This window comes from Elephantulus edwardii, unplaced genomic scaffold (genome assembly GCF_000299155.1).
Source record: "Elephantulus edwardii isolate Elephantulus edwardi_28Jun2011 unplaced genomic scaffold, EleEdw1.0 scaffold00003, whole genome shotgun sequence".
NCBI classification, from domain to species: Eukaryota; Metazoa; Chordata; class Mammalia; order Macroscelidea; family Macroscelididae; genus Elephantulus; species Elephantulus edwardii.
Window position 1 is genome coordinate 37,539,569 of NW_006399753.1, and position 22,837 is coordinate 37,562,405.

Sequence of the window (22,837 nt, forward strand, 5' to 3'; positions counted from 1 at the left end):
GAGAGGGTTAAACCAGGCTACTCCTTGGAGGCAAGGATTCTGGGGCTTCGTCTGACATACTTTGGACATGTTGTAAGGAGAGACAGGTCCTTAGAGAGGAACATCATGCTTGGTAGGGTGAAGGGACAGCGCAGGTGTGGAATTGATTCAGTGACTGGGGTAATCAGGATGGGTGTGTCAGAGGTAGTACGATTGGCACAGGATAGAGCAGGGTTTAGGGCTGTTGTACATAGGGTCGCTATGAGTTGCAAACAACTCGATGGCATATAACAACGACAATACCACCAAAAGAACATTGTGTTCTGTATGTAAACCTTTTCTTTCCTTTGGTAAAAGTAAGACTGTACAATATTTGTCTTATCTCACACACCACAATGTCCACCAGATTTGTCCTTGGTATATTTTGAGAACTGTTTGTTATTCTTTATCATTGTGTAGAATTTTATTGTAGATATGTACTATAATTTGCTTATTTATTCATCCATTGATCACTTGGTTGTTTTAATCTTTTTTGCTGCTTTAAATAATGTTGCAATGAACACAGATTTTCATATGTTTGTTTGTGTCACTCCAGTTTGATCTCCTAAGTTATATACCTAGAAGTGGAATGGCTGAATCATAAGATATTTCCATGTCTAACTTTTTTTGAAAATAAAATTTTTAGTTTATACTGATTTACATACGTTTCTAACTTTTTGACGAAACACCATACTATTTCAGTAGTGATTGTTCCATTTTACAAACCTTGCAGCAGTGTATAGGTGTTTCAGTCTTCTCACAACTTTGCCAGCACTTGTTTTCTGTTTTTCTGATCAGTGCCGTTGTAAGAGTATCTTATAGTTTTGATTTGCATTTCAGCACAAGTGGCATCCACTTCCTAAACAACATGCCTCCAGAAACTCGGAACTTTGATAAATGTTGATAGTTGTAGAGGGGCTTCAAACCTTTTGTTCATCGGGTTTCTATCAGTCGTGCTTGACTCGAAGACAGTCACCACCACCAACAAAGATGAGTACTGAATGGACTGCCAAAAGAAAAAAAAAGTGTATGTCTTGTAGGAAGTGCAGCCAGAGTGCTCCTTGGATGCACGGAGCCTTCAAGAAGCTTCGTCTTACATGCTTTGGCATGCTACTACATGAGGCTCCTCCTTGGACAGGAACATCATGCTTGGAAAGAGAGGAAAACTCTTAACCAGTGGGATTGACACAATGACTGCACCAGTAGGTTCAAGTGTGACAGAGGTGATGAAGATGGCCAGGATAGAATAGGGTGCAGATGTGTCATTCACAGGGTCTCTGTGAGTCATATTCAGTGACTCCTGTGAGTCATACTCAGTGACCCCTAACAATAACAAATGTCATAAAATCGCTATCACTTGTAGTCGACTCTTTATTTTTTTATTTTAATGAACATTTATAGAAAAGTTATATTTTCCTTCATTCACTGTTGCACATTTTATCCCCTCTCCCTCCCTTCCCAGCTCACTTTAAAAAAATTGCACATTTTATCCCCTCTCCCTCCCTTCCCCAGTTTACTTTTTAAAATTTGCACATCTTATCCCCTCTCCCTCCCTTCCCCAGTTCACCTTTTAAAAATATTTGTTCATTATTGCATAATAACCTCTCCCCCGCCCCCTAGTAGTCGACTTTTGACACTTAACAACATCAGTAACAAAAATAATAGTTTAGGGAGGGAAGTTCTGGTGGTGTAGTCCATGGGGAGTTGTATCGCTCACCCCCAAAGTGGCACCTCTCAGGCAGTGCTCAGATCCACCTGTGACTCTATGTAGAAAGATTGGCAGTCTTCTCCTGTGTGACTTAAAAGCCTGGAAACCCACTGGTAGGTCAGCTATGAGTCAGTTTTGATTTGACAAACCTTATTTTTTTGTTGGAAGAAATGATAAATCCTAACAGAGGTACATCTGTAAAGCAGTTAAATTGACATTGATGGACAAAAGGATTGCAAAAAAATTTCACTGTATACTGTTAGAGTTCAAGTTAAAGGAGACATTTCAAACTGAAGTCCTTGGTAAAGACTCAGTGGTAGATATAAATTCTATGTGTATCCTTCATAATTGGTATGTAGTATCAGAGAAAGCTCTGATGGCCTAGTTCATAGGGAATTGTGCTAAAACCCAAAGGCAGCACCTTTATAGCTGTTGAAATTCATCAGTGTTTCTGCAGGAGAAACATGGGGCAGTCTCTTCTACTGTGATTTACAACCTCCTGAAAACCCCCTGGAGGGCCAGTTATGAGTTGCTTCTGACTCAGTGGCAGTGAGGGAGAAGGTATCTGAAAGGAAATAAAATATAGGCATATGTGAGAGGTGTCTAAAGTCTCCAGAGCACCATAGTAAAGTGGGGATCTTAGTGAAGACAGACACATGAATTGTTTGGTTTCTCTGTCCATCTAAAAAATAGACTTGGTGTGTCTACTAAGTATGTCCTGTTATTGTTGTTGATCACTGTCAAGTAGAGCACAACTCAGCATCGCTATGAACTTAGAGAAACAATGAAGTATGTCCAAGAGTATGTAAAAATTGTGTTTTTACACATTTAGTATACTATAGTAGACTGCATTATGAAAAATTTCCAAACATTGTAAGTATCACCAAAATTTGACACAATAAACTGAACTGATTATGAGCTGTTGGGAAAATGGTGAGACTACCCTTGCTTGCCTTAGAGTTGCCACAAACTTTCAGTTTGTAAAAAACATAGGATCTGTGAAGCACAATCAAATGAAGTATGCCGCTGCACAAAATAAGTTACAGGTTAGCTTTAAAGAAATACTTCGCTAATGTGTTCTTTTAAAAGATTTTTAAAAAGTATGCCTTGTAGGGAAATAGCCCACAACCACAAATAGAACTACAAAACTGCTAAGAATAGGATGTGGATTGTGCAGAGGGTGATGAAGAGGAGGATCTTGTCTGAAGGGAAGAACAACCTGAGTGAGCAAGGCTGAGACAATCTAAAGGGAGCTCTCTGTAACAGGTGACTGTTGAGTGTCCTTTACTAAGCCTAGCTTCCTTTACTTCAAGTTTATAGTACAGAAATTTTGGACTGTATGTATGTATTTCAGATGATACTGATTGTAAATTTCTTGAGTACAGTTATCTTATGCTGTATGATGTTTAGCTTTACTTAATTAGAAAATGTTTTGAAAATATTGTTAATTAGAAAATATTTTTAAAGGGAATTCTGAGCTTTCTAAAAGACTATTAGGTTTCCTTGTCTTATTTTTTTAGAGGAAGAATAGTTCTCATTTGGGAAAAAAGTGTGCCTTTAAAAATTACTTTACAGCTGAAGAATATAATTAGGAAATACTTGACAGTGTTTGTCACCTTAGATTTTTTTTCTGTCATAAATGTTTGTGCTCCAGGTTTATATATGTGCCTTATAAAATAATATTTAAGTTAGTTGAGGAGTTCCATAAATTGGAAAACTGTTAGGAGAAGCCATTTCAAAAAAGTATTAATCCCTTCATCCTTTTAAAAACATAGCTTCCTCTTAGTACTGAACAACTCCTTTTTTTACCTAGTATTAAAAGCCTCACTCTTATGAAAGAAATAGAAATAGATTAAAAATGTTATACAGTGAACAAGCTGAATAATGGAATATATGTTCTTCATTTTTTTAGTAGATTTAGAATTTAATACACATATCAGTTATTTTGAAACTAATAGTAAAATGGACCTGAATCAAATGTGAAATTATCTAAATGATTCTCAAGATGTTCTGGTTCATGTGTGATGATATTGAACTCTTTAGTTCTAGGCTTTAATTTGTGCCTGGTGCTGACCTGATGCTGTGCAGGGATGCTCACTGCATCCCTTCATTCAATTCCCTCTAATTATCCAACTTCCTGGGGAGCTCACTTAGAACTGGTCATGAGTGTTTGTTATTAAAATATTGGCCTACTCTTACTACATGTAACAAAGTGATTTTATTTATTTTCTATTTCTAACACGGTATTTTCTAATAGAAGCTTTCTGCTTAGAAGAACAGAGTAGGAAGCTAAATTTAGTGGCCGTGGTTTTGTTTAAGCACACAGGGAGGGGATATTGAAATTATTTGGTTAGACAATGGATTAGGTTTGTAATAAATGAATCCATGATTTTTATAGTTTCTTAGCTTATTTTTTTATACACAATTGATTTATAGTGCCTTCCAAAAAGAGAGCTGACTACATAAATGAAATGTGAAACAGTCAGATTTGCCGTTTTGTGTGTATTTTCCTTTGATGGTAATTATTTTTGCTGGGAGCATCTGTTAATGTAGCGTTTTTGTCTCTTCAGGTTCATGTGAAAATGGCGGATGAAGCTGTCTGTGTTGGCCCTGCTCCCACCAGTAAAAGCTACCTTAACATGGATGCCATCATGGAGGCCATTAAGAAAACCAGGGCCCAAGCTGTGAGTCTGAATGAATCTATCTATCTATTGCAGCTGTTTCACATGTAGTGAGCAGAAAGCTAGAGTTTGTATTAAAAAAATAAATAAAAAAGAATGATTGAAAATGCTGTTGCAGTTAGTTCATGTCATGTGAGTTAAATGTGGCCGAATTCACTACTGGATATCAAAGGCTTTGTAGCATCTGGCAGTGTTGGTCGCTGATCCTGCAGGTGGCTTCGAGATTCAGCTCTCACACCAGGGAGCAGTTTCAGTTCATTTCCAAATTTGCTAGGGGGGAAAAAAAAAAGAAATACCAATTAGTTTTGTGCATTAACCCTTTCTGTTTACTAAGAGTATTTGTTGGTTTTGAATTAATTATTGTAAAATTCATTGTAGAATCCCAAAGACAAAATTTTAAATTTTATTTTATTCATTTAAAAAGTATGCGCAGTTAACTGCACTTCCAGAAAGAAAAATGATGAATTTGGTAATTATTTTAGTTTGATCATGGTAATAGAACACACACTATATAGATTCTCTCCTATCCCTAATTCTGTTTAAATGGTCTGCACATCAGGGAAAAAAGCTGTCTTGTGGAAGGGAGGCAGTGGTTTTCTGTTTTTAAAAATATCAGAGGACTAATGCGTATAATGTTAAAAACTATACAGAGTTATCTCTAAAATTGGATAGAAACGAGCAACACCAGTAATTAGCCTGGAGTACTCCAATTAGTGTTCACATTTCTTTTGAAAGAAATGTTTTAGCAAGATGCATGTTTAAATAAAAATCTGAATAGATGAGCTCATATTATAGATGATACAGTTTATTAGCACATCTAATGAAGATAAAAATATTTCAGCTTTTAAACTACAGTCTAGAGGAATATGATCTTCAGTTGAATGTTTAGATAAAGTGAAGTGAGGGGAGTGAAACTCTTTTGCAGCCAGCAGTTTGCAGTTATTTTGTATCATTTTGAAGCAAATTCAGTGCTAAAAAAGATCAGAGAGCTGTTTCTAGATTGTAACATTGGAGCATTCTGAAATTTAACTTTTATTGTATTAAAATTGTTTTAATAGAAATGAGCTTAACCTGACAATTCAGTGTTGTTAAGTATGAATCGACTCATAGTTGACCCTCCAGTGGGTTTCTGAGGTTGTGAATTACATAAGAAGAATTTGCTTCCTTGTCTGCCTCAGTTCCACAGATGAATTAGAACCTCTGGAAAAGCAATTGGTTTAGCTGTACAACTCTGCAGACTATGTCAGAGTGCCCATATCCTGATTTATAGGAAACTCAAGGCCAGCCTTATTGCCACTGAGTTGATTCTGACCCATTGTGACCCTTTAGGAGAAAACAGAGCTTCCCTGCTGGGGATGGCTATTGATCATGTGGAAGCAGACTGCCACATCTTTTTCCTGTAGAATGACTGGTGGATTTGAACGTGTAGCCTTTTGCTTAATCGCTGAATCTTTTAACCACTACAGTACCAGAGCTGCAGGAGTGACAGATGCTAAGTCAGCTCTCTTTATTTATTTATGCTGGATAATGTGGTAGAGTAAAAAACTATCTCATTAAAATGAGTGCTAAATTTAGGTTATTGTAATTTGACAGGTGAAGTTGGATAGCATGGAGTGAGGAGGGAAAAATAGGTAGTATTAGAAGAAAAACATTCAGATTATAAAGTAGAAGAAAGATCAAATCTTTGTTTTGGTTTTATTTGACAGAGATACTTATATATTGTGTGAATCTATTTATGCCATGACGAACACATTTGTTGGCTGGCTTTAGTAGTAGAGATTTGAAATAGTTTCTGCTACTAGGAAGGAAGGAGAATATAGAGCTACTCATGCATCTTTTTTTTTTCCTTGTATTTCATTCATGTGTGTGTGTGTGGGGGGTTGTTGTTGTTGCTGTTTTTGCTCATTCCCTTCACCCACCAAACTCTTTGACCCCTGGTGCCCTCCTCCCCCACTCCTAGGCTGCCCCTTCCTCTGTCTCTATATACACATCTCACTGGTTATTGTTCCATTTTTTTCTTTTTTAAAAAAATTTTTATTATTTTTTTGCGTGTACCATCACATCTGATCTGACTGGTACAGGAGGAGATTGCCCCTCCTTCTCCAGCAGAGCATCTGGTGGATTCGAACTGCGTACCTCTGGGATTGCAGTGCAGCTTCTTGCCACTAGGCCACCAGAGCTCGCCTGTTGTTCCATTTTTACAGTAATCGTCTTACACAGTATTTATTCTTATGCACCTGAGTTAGTTCACTCCGCATAATGCTTGCTAGTCTTTCCCAAGTTTTGTAGTATTTTTCCAAATCGTTGCTCCAGAGTGCTGCATAGTATTCCATTGTGTGAATGTACCATAGTTTCTAATCCAGTAATTTGTTGATGAACATTTTGGCTGTGTCTGTATTCTTGCTATTGTGAATAATGCTGCTGTGAACATCAGTGTACAGATCTTTGTTTGTATTTCAGTTCTGTTTTCCTTGGGTTATATTTTTAGCAGTGGTATAACTGGTTCATATGGACTCTGTATGTTCAGCTTTTTGAAGAAATGCCAAACTGCCTTCTGGAGTGGCTGTACTATTTCACAATCCCAACAACACTGTATAAGAGTTCCAGGCTCTCCAGACCCGCTCCAACAGTTTTTGCTTGCTGTCCTTTTAAACTTTGTCATTGTTACTGGGATGATGAGATGGTATCTCATTGTGGTTTTGATTTGCATCTCTCTTACTGTCAGTGATTTTGAGCATTACTCCACGTGTCTGTTGGCCATCCATCAGAATGTCTTTCTCTGTGAAAATTCTGTCCATATCTATCGCCCATTTTGTAATTGGAGTTTCAGACCTTTTCTTATGGAGGCCTTTTAGTATTCTGTAGATTTTCATTATGAGACTCTTGTCATTGCCAAATGCTTCCCCCTCCTCAGTCGGTTTTCTTTTCACTCGCTCGGAAAAGATTTTCGATTCTTTCAGGGCTTAAGTTTTAGAATGTCCCATTCATTGATGTTATCCTCCTGTGTTCATATATTTTGGAAAATATTTCTTTTTACTTAATCTTTGAGCCACCAGTTGTTAGAAAATTCTCCAAACTTAAGATTGAACCCTAAAAAAAAATTATGTTTCTTTTTTTTTTTCTTTTCTCTCTTCGGAGGGGGAAGCGAGCTGGTGGGGAGGGGTGGGAAGGGAGAAAATTGCGGAAATGAGTGAATGCAAATCCAAAACCTCTGTAAAAATAAAAAAGAAAAAATTATAAAAAAATTTATGGAATTATGTTGAATAATGGAGTCAAATGAAAGTTGATAAAAAATGTGTGGAAATATAGGTAAGGTTATGGTTGTGACAAAGGTTGTACATAGGAATCAAATATAAATGACAATACCTATATTTTGGTTTGTTTATAAGAAATGAGATGGAGTGTCTAGTTTAAGAGAAGAAACCTTATTTTAGAGGTCTTGAATAAGAAGCACATTAGTACATCCTAGAATTTGATTGTAGTTTCTGCAATATGATACAACTGAAATTGGTTTTTGTTCTGTTTTCAAGGTACATCCAGGTTATGGATTTCTGTCGGAAAACAAAGAATTTGCCAAATGTTTGGTAAGTTTGTAGTTAATCAACTTTTATTTCCAAAGCAATGTAATGTCATGGCTTTTGCTAAATGCCAGTAGTGATCAATTAGAGGTGGTACATTAAGACTGTATTGTTTCCTCAAGTGTATTCAGTCTATATGCTGAACAAATCATTCAAGAAGTTAGACTATATGAAGAAACATGTGGCATCAGAATAGGAGGAGATTGGGGAAGCAGCGGAATGCTCCCAGATGGGCATTTTTGGGTGGTGAGAGTCAATGGGAAAGCTTGATTATGGAGGACTGTGGAATAATGGTGCTCATAGAGTTTGAAACTTGCCTTGGTTCTTAAATTCGATTGGACCCTCGGGCCTGGTTTTAGTTGTTTTTGATCAAACATTCTTCTAAGTGGTACAACACTGGTCTTTCCATTTGCTGTACAGTGGTATCTCATGGTTGCTGTGATGCTAAACACTGTGACACTGATGTGTCAAATGAGATAATGGTTACCCATGGTGGACAGTGTTTGGTGGAGCTCCCTGATTAAAACAAGCTTGGAAGCAGGAGTGGCATCCATTTCTGAAGTAGCTTGCCTCCGGAAACTCTATGAATGTGGAGAAATGATGAAAGGCATACAGGTGCTCAGGTCTTTCATTCACAGGGCCACTATGAGTCACCTATGACTTGATGATACTTAACAACAATAGCAACAGCTGCAACAACAACATATTTAGAATATTATCCAAACAGACACCTATTTAAGAGAAAAGACAATAATGTACCTCTTCCTTGATTTTAATTTGTTGTATATTCCTTTGCTCTGTGTGGATAACAGTTTCTTGATTTAGATATAGGTCTCATGTTGTTGTTGTTGTTGTTGCTTACCATCAAGTCTGGCAGTACTATAGCAACTCCATGAACAAAGGACTTGAAGCCTTTCTGTAACTATTGTTTCTCCAAGTAGTTTAGGAAGTGGACGTCACTCCTGCTTCCCAGTCTGTCTTAAAACTGGGAGCTCCACCAAACACAGTCCACCATGGGTAACGATTATTGCATTTCACAAATCAGAGTCACAGTGTTTAGTAACGACATAGCAACCGTGAGTTACCTCTGTACAGCAAAATGGACAGACCAGTGCTATACCACTTAGAAGAATGTTTGACCAAAACCAAATATACCAGGCCTGAGGACCACAGATTAAAATCACTCACCTTTGGCTTAGTAGCATAACATTTTATCCACTAGGCCAACAGAGCTCTCTCAATGTTGTTGTTAAGTGCCATCTACATATAGAGGCCTAAATGCTGTTATACTCCTATCAAGCTTTTATTTGCTTTTATAGGCAATTATTTTATCTAGACCAATTTCTCTTAATTGACAATGCAATCATAATAAAAAATCCCACCATGGTTTTATTTTGAGAAATTGGAAACTGAATTCTAAAATTTACATGAACATGTAAATGACAGAGAAAAAGTCAAGCCAACACTGGAAAAGAGAAGCAAAGTTGAAAACATGCTATCCTTGATAGTCAGTTCAGAAATATCTATATACATATGTTCTGTTGTTCTTTTAAAATAGTGCTGTTGTTATGAATGGCAGTCAGAAACAAAGCATAGCTGACCCTCCAGTGGGTTTGCAGAGGCAATAAGTCATCTCTTTCTCCCGTATAGAGTAGCTTATGGATTTGAACCACACTTTTCGGTTGGTAGTACAGCTCCTTACCATTAAGCCGCAAGAGTTCCCTGACAGATAAGTAGTACTAAGAGCACTGAAAAAGGAAAGGACTGTATTGTCAAGAGACAATAAGGGACACTTAACACACTGAAAAGCCACAATTCAAAAACTAAATTTAGATTCTTAACTCACACTGCATGTAAATTTAACAAAACGTTAATTTTAAAATTGAGGTAGTGAATAACAACAACTGATGTGAAAGCTAAGGAAAAAGCTAAAGGGAGTTTTGTGTAGTCTGTAGGGAGTTTCACCTTTATAGGAGTTAAGAACCACCAGCAGCTCTTAGGGAGAAAGGGGGCAGTCTCCTCCCATGCTCTCTATTTAACCTTGGAAACCAAATAAGGGCCAGTTATTAGTAGGCTCAAACCCAATAACAATGTCTGAATAAATGAAAAGTTTACATGTGTTGTTAATGTTGGTGGATTAACAGGTCTCAGAAGGAGCGAGGGAGAGGAAAGTGAAAGTTAAAAAGATAACCGGGATGAAGAGAAAGGCAATATATAATAAAGGTTTAATCAAATATTGTAAAAAATCAATTACATTAATCCAGGGTACTCAGTGTTATAAAACAAAATGTCTGTGAGTGAGTTAATGAAAAAATCAATGTGATTTATAGACTTTTATGCAAATAAAAAACAGTAAAAACAAAAATTTAAAAAATGAGAAATAATTCTTTTTCTAAGGGAAAAAAATTACAGACTGTCAGGGTTTTTTTAGGCTCATTGAGTTGACCTGACATCTACAAATTGAAGAAATGTATTATAGATAATTGTTGTTAGGTGGCTGTCAATTCAACAGTGACTCATAGCGACCCTATATGTAAAACTGATAGAAATATTGCTTTATCCTGCTCAATTCTCACAGTTTTTATTGAGTTTAAGACTATTGTAGATCATATGCCCTTTAAAAAAGGCTTTGCCCACAACCCCTACAGTTTACCTCAGTAAGCTTACTGCCTCCCACTGAGGAGATCTTGACAGCTACTTTCCTAACAAGACTTCCCAACTTTATCAGTCTGATTGAAACATATGTCCAGACCTTATTCAGGAATTGGATCTCTGTTGTTATTTTTGATATACGTTGTTTTAGAACTAGCTTCTAACTAACCTTCCAGTGGGTTTTCAAAGACTGTAATTTGCATGGGAGGAGATTGCCCATTTTTCTCCCATGGAGCAGCTGACGGACTGAAACCACATGCCTTTGAGTTGGCAGCACCACTCCTTGTCCCTTGGATCCATCCTTTTTTTTTTTTACACATACCAACCTTGGGTAAGAGAAACTCCCATATCATATTGAAGCATTCTCATGGTGGTAGAGATTGAGGGTGGAGGGACAGGAGTGGAGTTTAAGATTGCACTAGTCGTGAAAAAATCTAGAATATATAAAATATTGCTCCACTGGGACTAAAATAACTTATAATCAGTGATGTTACTGTGCATTGATGGAACACCTGCTTTTGATAAGAATTCCTGACTGCTGTGCAAATAGTTGATCCCTTTTAAAACTAGTCATACATTTGATGGTTCCGTGCCATCTAGATGCCTCAGAAGATGGACCTGGCGGTGTAGTTCTTAAAGGTCATCGCCTTAAACCCTGTGGAGCGGTTCTGCTCTGAATGTATGAGGTTGTTATGAGATCAGAGTGACTAACTGGCAACTGACAACTATTGCTCTTCATGTGATGGTTAAGTGGCTTCTGTCATACCAATCCTTCTCCAGAGTAGAAATACAAAATTCTGCAGAAAATACTACCTGAATGAGCTAGATAGCAAACAAAGTAGATAGAAACAGCAAGATAATTAGCTCTTGGGTAAAGGAAATGGCACTGGAATAGATTTACTCTGCCCCCCTATTTTACCAGATTTTTTGGTTCAATTCACAGAATGAATTCTGGTCAGGTCAGAGTTCAAGCAGTAAGCCAAAGTAACCAGAGAAATACCAATTGCTTCTCATTGCTCCCTCTATAAAACGAGTATTCTTGCTGACCTTTAACTCTATTTGATGTGCCAACGTGTTGGTTCTTCCACCTATTTGTTCTGCCCCATTTGCAGGTGTAACCTTTGAGACCAATCATCACCTTTCCCCCCATTGGTCACAATGATAGACTCAGATCAGTGACAACTGATTATGGCAGTCACCTTTCCTTTGACACTAGTTAGTGGGAGTTATGTGGCTCAGTTTGGATAATGATAAGGGAGGGAAATTCCCCTTAAAAGGTTTCTTTAAACTCAAACATAGACATACATGAAGAAACAATTTCTTCTCTTCCTTGGGATATTATTGATTCTGCATTTGACCAGCAGAACTGTTAACAACTGTGTTTTCTTAGGTTGATCTTTCTATCTCAGAGAAGGAATCAAAACCCTCATATGAGGTCATTGAACTACTTTTGGATTTCTTCTGCATGCAGCTACAAAATTTTCATCATATTTATGATGTTTAAATGGAAGATTTATTTTTCATTGTCATTGTTACTATTACTTTTTACTTTTGGTCAAAACTACCTGGTAGAAAGGTGAATGTCTTAGAAACTGGTGTTCTATTGAATGTTAAAATATAATGTGATTTCTGATAGTTGTTTCAAATTTTATGAACTGAGAAACTATGCACTACATGACAAATAAAAATAAGGCATGCTTCAATTTTAAAGTGATGAGTTAAAAATTTTGTTTATTTAAAAATAGGTTTTTGTCATTGTCTAGAAGATTCAAAATACATCCTTTTGGAAAATTTTTTCCTTGTCTCTGTCCTTCCCATCTTGACAATTATAATTTGCTTTCCTTGGAGAAGGACCTCATGCTTAAAAAGGTGGAGGGATAACACAGAAGATGAGATGGATTGACACAGTGAGTGGGATAATAGGGTCAGTGTGTTGGAAACAGTGAGAATGGCCCAAGATAGGACAGAGAGTTCAAAGCTTTTGTGCATAGGGTCACTGTGAGTCACTAGTGACTTGATGTCATATGATGTAACAATAAAAGAATATATATATATATATTTTTTTCATTATCACCAAAATCATATGCACATAGACGACTGAAATGAAATTTTTTAATTCTTTTACATCACTTATGGAGCTTTAAATATATGCTGGTTAATTACTTCTTAGGAGAAGTTGGTAATTAAGTTTGGAATTCCAGGGAGTTGTGCCGCTAGCCTCTCTGGTGATTTGAATCCACTATCATCACCTTGCGGAAATGATGGATTATCTCCATCTGGGCAATTCACAGCCCTTGAAAGCATCCAGTAAGGTCAGCTATGAATAGATTCCAATTAGTGGTAATGAATTTGAGAAGTTGGCTTGCATTTTTATATATAATGTTTTTTCTAGTTGGCTTGCATTTTTATATATAATGTTATTTCTAATTCATAGTAAATATATGTTATTGCTGTGTACCATAGAGTTAAAATTTTCCAACCCTCTGCTGGGTTTTCAGAGGCAGTAAATATCACAGGAAGAGATTGCCCATCCTTCTCCTATGGAGTAGCTGGTGGCCTCGAACCGTGTGCCTTCAGGATTACAACATAGCTTCTTGCCACTAAGCCACCAGAGCTCCCTAGTAACTATATACTTTGTTCTTTCAAAATAAATAAGGACAATAAATTTTATATATTTGGTGGAGCTTCTCGATGAAAACAAGCTTGGAAACAGGATTAACATCAACTTCTGAAATGGCTTGCCTCCAGAAACGCTATGAACATGGAGAAACGACCAAAGTTATACAAGTGTTCAGATCTTTTGTTCATAGGATCGCTATGAGTTGTCTATAACTTGACCGCACTTAACAGTAACAACAACAACAATAACATAATTTGTTAAAATTTATATTGAAAGATGTATTTATATATAAAGCCCAAATTTATAATTCATTAGAAAATATTTAATTTTGTCCTCATGAAGATATAATATTGCTTGAAGATATTATTAGATTAAATGAAACAACTTTTACTTATAGACAGTGTTTCTTATTGTCTGCAGACACTTTGTAAATTTAAAATTTTAACTATGTCCTTTCTAAAATGTGTGAAGAGGTAGAAATAATGAGCTGATTGCGGAGCTTTGTTTTTGAACTGGACATTATCTAAGAATATAGGTACAAAATTCCTAAAGCACCATATTGAAGCCCTGTATGTGATATGCTAATTTGTTAAATGGAAAGTATTCTTTTTGTGTGTCTGTACCAACTCATAATATAATATACTTAGGGTGTGAGTATGTGAGTGCCCATGTGCTATTTTCTTAGCTTTTTATTTTGATCTGTCAGAAACTAGTTTATTACTGAACTTGTTTTCTGGTATAACTGATTTAAACAAGAACATATCATGAAATAATTATATGTTATATTCTATAACCCGTGTGTGTGTTTGTGTATGTGCGTATGTGTGTGTGGTGGTCTAGTGGCAAGAAGCTGTACTCCAATCCCGAAGGCATGTGGTTCTTATCCACCAGTTTCTCTGTGGGAGGGGGACGGGCAATCTCCTCCCATGTGATTAACTGTCTCTGAAAACTTCCTGGAGGATCCGCTGTGATTCAGTTTGGACTCAATGGTACAAAACAATATGTGTGGAAATTATTTATTTGATGATTGTCTTCAGATGTTATATTACTAATTACAATGAAATTGTATAATTCTATGTATACAAAAAGGAGGTGTGGTGGCATAGTCCATTGAGAGTTGTACACCTAACCCAAAGGTGGCTCTCTCTGCTTGTCCAAATCTACTCTCTACTCATACAGAGAAGGATGGGCGTTCTACTTGCAGCTGACCCTCCAGTGGCTTTTCAGAGGCAGTAAACTGCATGGTAGGAGATTGCCCATTTTTCTTCTGCAGAATGAGTAGTAGGTTCAAACTGCAGCAGTTTGAATTTGGCTTGGCAGTATAATTCCTTACTACTCAGCCAGAGCTTCCTGTGTTGTTTTGTTGGATATTTCTTAAATAGAAAGAGTAAAGAAAAAAAAAATCAAACTTCAAGGTATAATATTACAGGATTATATGTATAAAGATTGAATGAATGACACAAGTTTAAAAATAAGATGGAAGGAGTACATAGTAGTTCTGGAACAAAAATGAATTGGTTGCTGTTCAACCATTGTAGGAGGTAGCATGATTAAGAATCAGTGGTACTAAAAGTAGCCTATACTTCAGTACAGTTAATTGTCTCCAGGAAATGCCACGATACCAATTGAGATGTTTCAACAAATGCTGATGAAAGTTTTTTGATCTTGATGACTTGTCACATCTTGCTTGAAGCATGACAACTATAAAAATTATTATTATTTGCTGTTGAATTGAGTACAACTCTTGGTGACCCTTTGAACCACAGCTTTAAACCTTGTCCTATCCTGTGCTATCCTTATCATCTGACATACTTAAACCCATTGCTGTAGTCAGTGTGTCAGTTCATTTTGTTGAGGGTCTTCTTCTTTCACTGTCTCTCCACCTTATCAAACATGATGTCTTTTTTCAAAGAATAACGTTTCCTAGTAACATGCCCAAAGTATGTGAGACAGAGCTTCCTTATTCTTGCCTCCAAGGAGCTCTCTAGCTACACTTTTCCCGTGACATGCCTGTTCTTTTGGCAGTCTATAGATATTCAGTACTCCTCTCTAATACTGCAACTCAAAGGCATCAGTTCTTCTGTCATCCTTATTTATTGTCCAGCTCTTAGATATGTAACAAGTGATCAAAAAGACCATGGCCTGAGTCTGGCTCATCTTCAAACTGGCATCATTGCTCCTCAGTAATTCCGAGAAGTCCTTGACAGCAACTTTTCCCAGTGAGTATGTCTCTTGATCTCTCCTTACTCCTGGTACCAATGGTGTTGATTGTGGATCCAAGTCTTAGTGAAGTGGCTTTTCTCTTGTTGTCTAAACTGGTTGCTAAATTAGAAGGGAGGATTTAAATGGAACTGCCTCTTGGGTGATAACAGTAAACAGTCAGTGCAGGACTTAATCTAGAGTAGTAAATAGTAATCTTCATAACTTCATGTATTACTTTAAAATATCTACCCTTTATGACACATTATAATGAACCATTACTGCTAAGAATATCTGTTATATCAAATGATTACATTTCTTAAAGGTCTTTTATCATTCTTTGCTGTTATGATGCATATCTGGATAATAGTAGATAAAACCAGCTCCCAAGCAAATTAGTTGCCACAGGAAATAATAAAATTTAGATTCATTTATATTTTCCTTATAATAAAATAAAACATTGGGGAAATTAAGTTATAATTTTATTGTAATATTAGTCTATTAATCCCCTGCACTCATTAAAAGTGTGGTTTGGAAAGATGATGTAGTTAGTATGATGAGCAGCTTCTACTACTAATAATTTTTTTGTTTTTTAATTGTGTGGGACCCAATAGGGAACTTACTTCAGTTCACTTAGCAAAGGGAGAGAATACCAGCTACACAGGGATTATAAAAATTGGAAAAAAACCATTATTTTACTTACTTAAGAGGTTCATCACTATCTTTTTTAAGTGGTAAGGTGTCAAACACTGTTCAAGGTATCATATACCCTGTGGTGAACAAGACAAAGCCTTTGTTCTCATGGGGTTTTTAATGAAATTATCCATTTCTCGTGGGGAGTTGGATAATAAAGAAATTAACAAACAGAAAGTCAAATCATGGTGAATGGTATGAAGAAAATTAAAGTGGCTGATGCAGTATAGCAGTAGAACGCAGTGTGGTCTGATTCCTTGGGGTCCTTGAGACTCAGTAATTCTGGGAAACAAAACTATTTTCATAGTCATTTTACTCCCCCTCTCATTCTCACAAGTATGCTGTTGAGTTTTCCAGAGGCTGCATGATGTATGTTATCGTAATAGATTGAATGCAGAACCAGATGAGAATCCATCTGTCTTCTATTAAGCCAGACATTAAAGAGATTTGCAGAAATGTAAAGCATTGTCATTTTCAAAAAGTAATCATTTTATTAAAAGGTATAATTGTTATTTTTAATGATAATTGTTGTTAGGTGGTCTCTGTTTTTTTTTAATGAATTAAATATTTTTAGAATTTATAATTTTTAAAATAGCAAATATTGACAGCTAAATAAAAATTCTTTTTTTTAAATGAAAGTTTGTTGAGAGATCCTCAATTTTCAAGACTAAAGAGATTCTAGACTCTAAAAATTAGAGAAACAGTGTGCCAGAAAGTACCTTGATGGCCTCTTAAACTAAATTAAATGATGAGGAGAAAATAAGATGATATTTAAATTGATACCTGAGGGGGAACAGGATTATTTTAGGTAGAACTAGCAAGCTTTCCTTGACTCTCCCATTTCACCTCTTCACATTTCCATTTTGGGTTTTATTATCATTACACTACATATATCATTGCACGTATTTGGGAGCTCTCATGGCCTAGTGTCAAGAAGCTACACTGCAGTTTCCATCTTACATACTTTGGGTATGTGGCTATGAGAGATCAGTCCTTGGAGAAGGACGTGATGCTTGAATAGGTGAAGGAACAGTGCAGGAGTAGACACTAGATAAGATGGATTGACACAGTAACTGAGGTAATGGGGGTTGGTGTGTCAGAGTCAGTGAGAATGGCTCAGGGTGGGGCAAGGTTCATATCTATTGTGTATAGGGACACTATGAGTGGCTGTCAATTCGAGGGCACATAACAACAACAAAACTTATTTACATGCCAAGTTAAGTCTTTAGCATATTCATCGCTAAGATACTTTTGCTTACCTTTTTATTTGCCAGTCTTTAAGAATTTTTTTAAAAAAATTATTCAATGTGTTTTAGATGAACATTTTGATAGGAAAGTTAAGTACCTGTTTTAAGATTTTTTTTTTTAACAAATTGTTCTGTGACATAGGTTAGTTTTCACTATTTTATTCTATTCTGTTTGGTTTTTTCCTATTGTTTTAACTTCCTCTAGCTTTCTCATTTTTGCTTTGAGTAATTATTGGTCTCATTTTAATTAATTTACTCATTTTGAGCAAATATTGGTCTCATTTAGTTCATTGTTTCAGTTTTACCCATTGCTCAGGGGTGTTACTGTTTATTTCATGACCCAATCTTTTGTTTGGCTTAAAGGTGACCTCCAAACGTGGTTTCAGTATCAGTTCAAAGATATCTTAGGGTGATACAGTAGCGGAATTTCCTGTACTCTCTGTTAGTCCAGTGGATATATGACCCGAGGTGGAAATTTGGATTTTGTTCTACATTTTTCCCTCCTAGTCTGTCTGGAACCTTCTACACTATCCTTGGCCACAGTGGTCAGTGGTGGTAGCTAGGCACCATCTTCTTCTAGTTTCAAGTCAGAAGAGGCTATGGCTTGTGGGGCTATCTTTTCTTTTTGGTCTTGTTTTCCGTCTTTTACTAGATATTGTTATGTGCTGTCAAACTAGAACCAACTCATCAAGTTCTGCAGCGAATTTTAAATCCATCATCCACTCTGTGGGAGAAAAATATGTCTATCAGTTTCCAAAATTTAGAGCCTTGGAAAGCTTATAGATAATTGTACTCTGTCCTGCAGGATCACTATGAGTTGGAATTTACTCAGTGGCAGTGGATTTTGGTTTATTATAGTTTCTCTTTGATTTTTGTTGTCATTCTCACTATTCCTGTCGTTCATAAAATCACTTAAAAGAATCCCCGCCCCGATTTTTAGTGGCTGAATTTTTGAAGTAGATCTTTAGGCTTTTTGTATCAGCATGGACTCAAACCTCCTGCATTTTGGTTAGAGTTAAGGGCAAAAATAACTCTGTGTTTAGTCAGAATTAACTCATAGCTGATGTCTTACTGGGTTTTCAGAATCTCTAAATCATATGGAAGAAGAATGTCTATCTTCTTCCTTTGGGAAGTTGGTGGATTTGAACCACCTGTGTTTGGGTTGGTAGGGCAAGTCCTTACCCATTAAGCCACCAGAGCTTTCATTTTGTCTAGCAAATGAGAGAATTCTTAGTACTACTCCCCCCCCCGTCCCCCAAGGGGGAAAAAAAAAACACCTACCCCAAAATAAACTGGGTCTATTCCAACTAATAGTGACTTCAGTTGGGTCCAAGGCTATAAATCTCTATGGAAGAGAGTGCTTATATTTTCCCTGTGGAGCAGCTGGTAGGTTGAAATGCCCAACCATTTGAATTAGTTAGCAGAGCAATATTTTTTGCATGATGTCTCCATAGTTCCTTTTCCATTACCCAGCATTGCTTAAAAGAAATGTTGTTATGTGCTATTGAGTTAAAACTGACTCATAGCTGACTTTCCGTTGGGTTGGCAATTTTAAAAGTGAACAGTAGAAAAAAGGATCACAGTAAAAAGCCCTGGATAGAGTCGAGGATAATAGGAACAAAATTCTAAAACACAAAAATGGCCAAGCATACTGTTTCAATAGAGACTGGAGAAACCTCCATGGCTTTTGCCTTTAGTCACATGTTGAACATCACGAATAGTTTGAGAAGCGTGTGGTTACAATATGTTGTTGTTAGGTGCCCTTGAGTTGCTTGTAACTCGTAGTAACCCTGTGTACAACAGATCTGAACCTTGCTCTATCCTGAGCCAACAGTATTTTCTCTGACACACCCACCTCCATTACCCCAGTCACTGAGTTAATCCATCTCAACCAGAGTCTTCCTATCCTTAGATGTCCCTCCACCTTCCCAAGCATGATATACCTTTCCAAGGACTGGTCCCTCCTTGCAACAGTTCCAAAGTATGTCAGATGGAGCTTCAGAATCCTTACCTCAAGTAACAGCCTAGTTTCACCCTCTCCAGAATGAACCTGTACTTCTAGCAATCAATGCATATTGAATTCAAAGAGTGTATTTAAAGAGTATATTCAATACTCTTCTCTGGTACCACAACTCAAAGATATCAATTATTTTTCTGTCATCCCTAGTCATTGACCAGCTTTCTGATGCATAGCAAGTAATTGCAAAGATCATGGCCTGAATCAGGTGCACCTTAGTTTCCAGTCTGATGTCATTGCTGTACAGTATTTTGGAGAGGTCTCTGACAGCAGACTTTCCCAGATCAATTAATCTTTTAATTTCTTGGCTGCTGGTACCAAGAGTGTTAATTGTGGAGCTAAGCAAACTAAAGTTGTTAACAATCTCAGTCTCTTCACTGTCTATCATGATGCTCCCAGTCAGCCCAATGGTTAAGAATCTTTGTTTTCTTGATGTTGAGCTTCAATCCGTATTGAAGGCTGTAGTTCTTGACCTTCTGCAGCAGATGCCTCAGGTCTTCCTCAATTTCAGCAAGCAAGGTTGTATCATCTGCACAACATAGGTTATTGGTGACTCTTCCTCCAGTCCAGGTGCCACGTTCCTCCTCATAGAGCCCAGCCTCCTGGATGATCTTATCCACATATAGATTGTAAAGGTATGGAGATAGGATGTATCCCTGGCATACACTTTTCCTGATTTTGAACCATGCAGTGTTTCTTTGCTGTGTTCTAACCACTGCCTCCTGCTCCAAGTATAGGTTTTACATAAGCACAATCAATTGTTCTGGGATTCCCATTCTTCTCAGAATTAGCCACAGTTTGTTGTGATCCACACAGTCATATGTCTTTGAATAGTCAATGAAACACCCATAGACAATAGATATTTCTCTGATACTCTCTGCTTTCAGGCAGGATCTGTATTTTTAATGGTATGAAATAAAATATGTCTGAATAATTGATTGGAAAAACCAATGTGCTCTGAAACTTTCACTTAAAATAAAAAATAAAAAATAATAAAAACAAAAGAAAAAGGAGTAGTAGAGAAAGGTAATAGGAAATGATGAGTTTAGATAAAGTAGGAATGAATATAAGACTAGGTTGATTGTGGCAAATCTATAAATTGATGAGACTTCTACCATTAGGAAAAAAAATTGTACATATTGTATGTGAATCACTATTTCAAGCATGCTATATATGTACTAGTTTATTTTAAAAATAGCCCATTATGTGCTTATTATTATCTTCACTATGACACTCTGGTGGCATATTATGCTATGTATTGGGTTATTAACTAATAGGTCTTCAGTTTGAATTCACCAGCCACTCTGTGGCATAAAAATGAGGCAGTCTCTTTGCATTAGGATTTACAGCCTTGAAAACCCAGCCGAGGGTTGCTATGAATTTAAATCTACTTAAAAGTGGTGGGTTTGGACTTTTTGGTTTTTGTAGGAGAGGAAGCATAAGAGAAGGGCTTAAGAAAATTGCTCAAGGTCACAGCCATTAGAGGCATATCGCTGTGTGGCTGTGGCGTTGAGTCAGAACCGACTCATAGCTTACTCGCTGGTGGGTTTTCAGAAGCAGTTGATTGGAGGGGAGATTGCCTGTCCTTCTCCCGCTGAGCAGCTGTTGGATTAGAACCCCATGTCTTTGGATTTGCAATGCTGCTGCTTGCCACTAGGCCATTAGTGCATGAGAGAGACATATCTGTTCATCCTCCATGCTTATCACGGGGCTGTTTTAAGTATGAGACAGAAGAAAATAAAACCTTGGATTTCTTTCTGAATATTTTTCATGTTAATCGTTATTTTTGTATAATTTTCCTTTAAAATATAATTTGTTCAGCCTCTATTTGTAGCATGGCATATATTTAGACTCAAGTGAATATATTAACTGTGAAAGGACTGCTTTCCCCCAAAATCTAGAAGTGAGCAAAAGATGTAGAATTGATAAGGAAAAATGCTTATAGAAGAAGAAATAGCGAATATCAATAATAGTGGTCTGTAGTGAGGTAACTGATGATTAGGGAGCTGGTGGTGTGGTCTCTATAGAGTTGCACTGTTACCCAAAGGGAGAACTTCTCCTGTGGATCGAATCTACCAGTCACCTCAAGGGAGAGAGATGAGCAGTCTCTTTCTTTTTGAGTTACAACTTTGGAAACTCACTGGACGGTCAATTATGAGTTGGAACTGATTGCATGACAGTGAGTTTTGAGAGCTGATGAGTCAGTATGTAGCAACCGTATCAGCAATCTAGAATACACATGTTGGGAGAATTCAATTTTCAGAAGCCCTGCCTAGTATTGTTTTAGTAATTGGGACTGGTTTTAATCTCTGTCAAATGTTGTTACTGCCGTTAAGTTAGAATTGCCTGAATTGCAGATATTGAAAGACAAATAATGAGGAAAAGAAGAGAAAAAAGTTTTCCCTGAGGTGCCAGAAAGTTACCAATAAGGCAGTACATTTCCTATATAGATTAGATGACTATGGTTTTGGTATTCTGGGGCATTTACCTGGCTTGGCCTATACTATATGGAAGAAAGTCAGATCACTTGAACTTCTAACAAATAGGTACTTGTCTACTAAGTAAAACAAAAGATAGTGCTGAATGAGTCTTGGATAGGGCAAAGATGAGAACTTAGTAAACTAATAATGATTCTCATATGTGGGGGAATGTCAAACACAAAGAAGTGATTACACATGTGCCTCTTCTTTTTATCTATACATATTGTATGAAATATTTATCCCTACTGTGTAAATGAAGACCCTGAATCACAGAGAAGTGGTTTTCTTAATAATATGCTAGTAGACAATCACCAATTTGAGACGAGAATCCAGGTTCTTTCTACTGAAGTATATTGTTTTCTAGAACGCTGAGGATATTTAGAAGGTGGAGTTTAACTGCATATCATTAAAAGGAATACTTAACATTAGCTAGGAATACAAAGAACCAGAATTTTCTTTCTTTTTATTAAGGTTTTTATACTGTATTTGTTGTGATTTTTCTTTTGAAACTTTAAGAATCTGGTGTGTTTTTTAGACCATTAGAGAAAGTTATATTAAAAATTGTGATCAACTTTCTAACTCTTCCACTAAGTCTGGTTATTGTGCACTGAGTCTGCAGAAGTGAAGGACTTGCTGGGTCATACAGCACCGAGGGAGCAAATGAATATTGTTAAGTACTTAATTTTATTTCTAGTATTCTTTGGAAAGATAGGTATGTTTCACATCAGATAATAACGTAGCATACCCTTTCATTTTATAGCAACACTTATTTTGATGTTTTAATTTATCTTAATTATGAAAATAACTGATCTTTGACAAGGAGATGAAATCAGTGAAGTGGGGGAATGACAGCCTTTTTAACAAATGGTGTTGGCAAAATTGGAAAAATATCTGCAAAAGACTCAAGCAAGACCCATACCTCACTCCATACACAAAAACCAACT

The 22,837-nt window shown here is 36.7% G+C and overlaps 1 protein-coding gene across 3 annotated transcripts in view; it reads left to right on the forward strand.

Annotated features, from left to right (window-relative positions):
- Window positions 1-22,837, forward strand: part of PCCA (propionyl CoA carboxylase, alpha polypeptide) — a 577,332-nt gene that overhangs the window by 112,811 nt on the left and 441,684 nt on the right. For all 3 annotated transcript variants that reach the window (XM_006879382.1, XM_006879384.1, XM_006879383.1), the window contains 2 exons: window positions 4,297-4,410; window positions 7,938-7,991. In XM_006879382.1, the coding sequence (XP_006879444.1) occupies window positions 4,297-4,410; window positions 7,938-7,991 (168 nt within the window). The remainder of the gene's footprint in view (window positions 1-4,296; window positions 4,411-7,937; window positions 7,992-22,837) is intronic.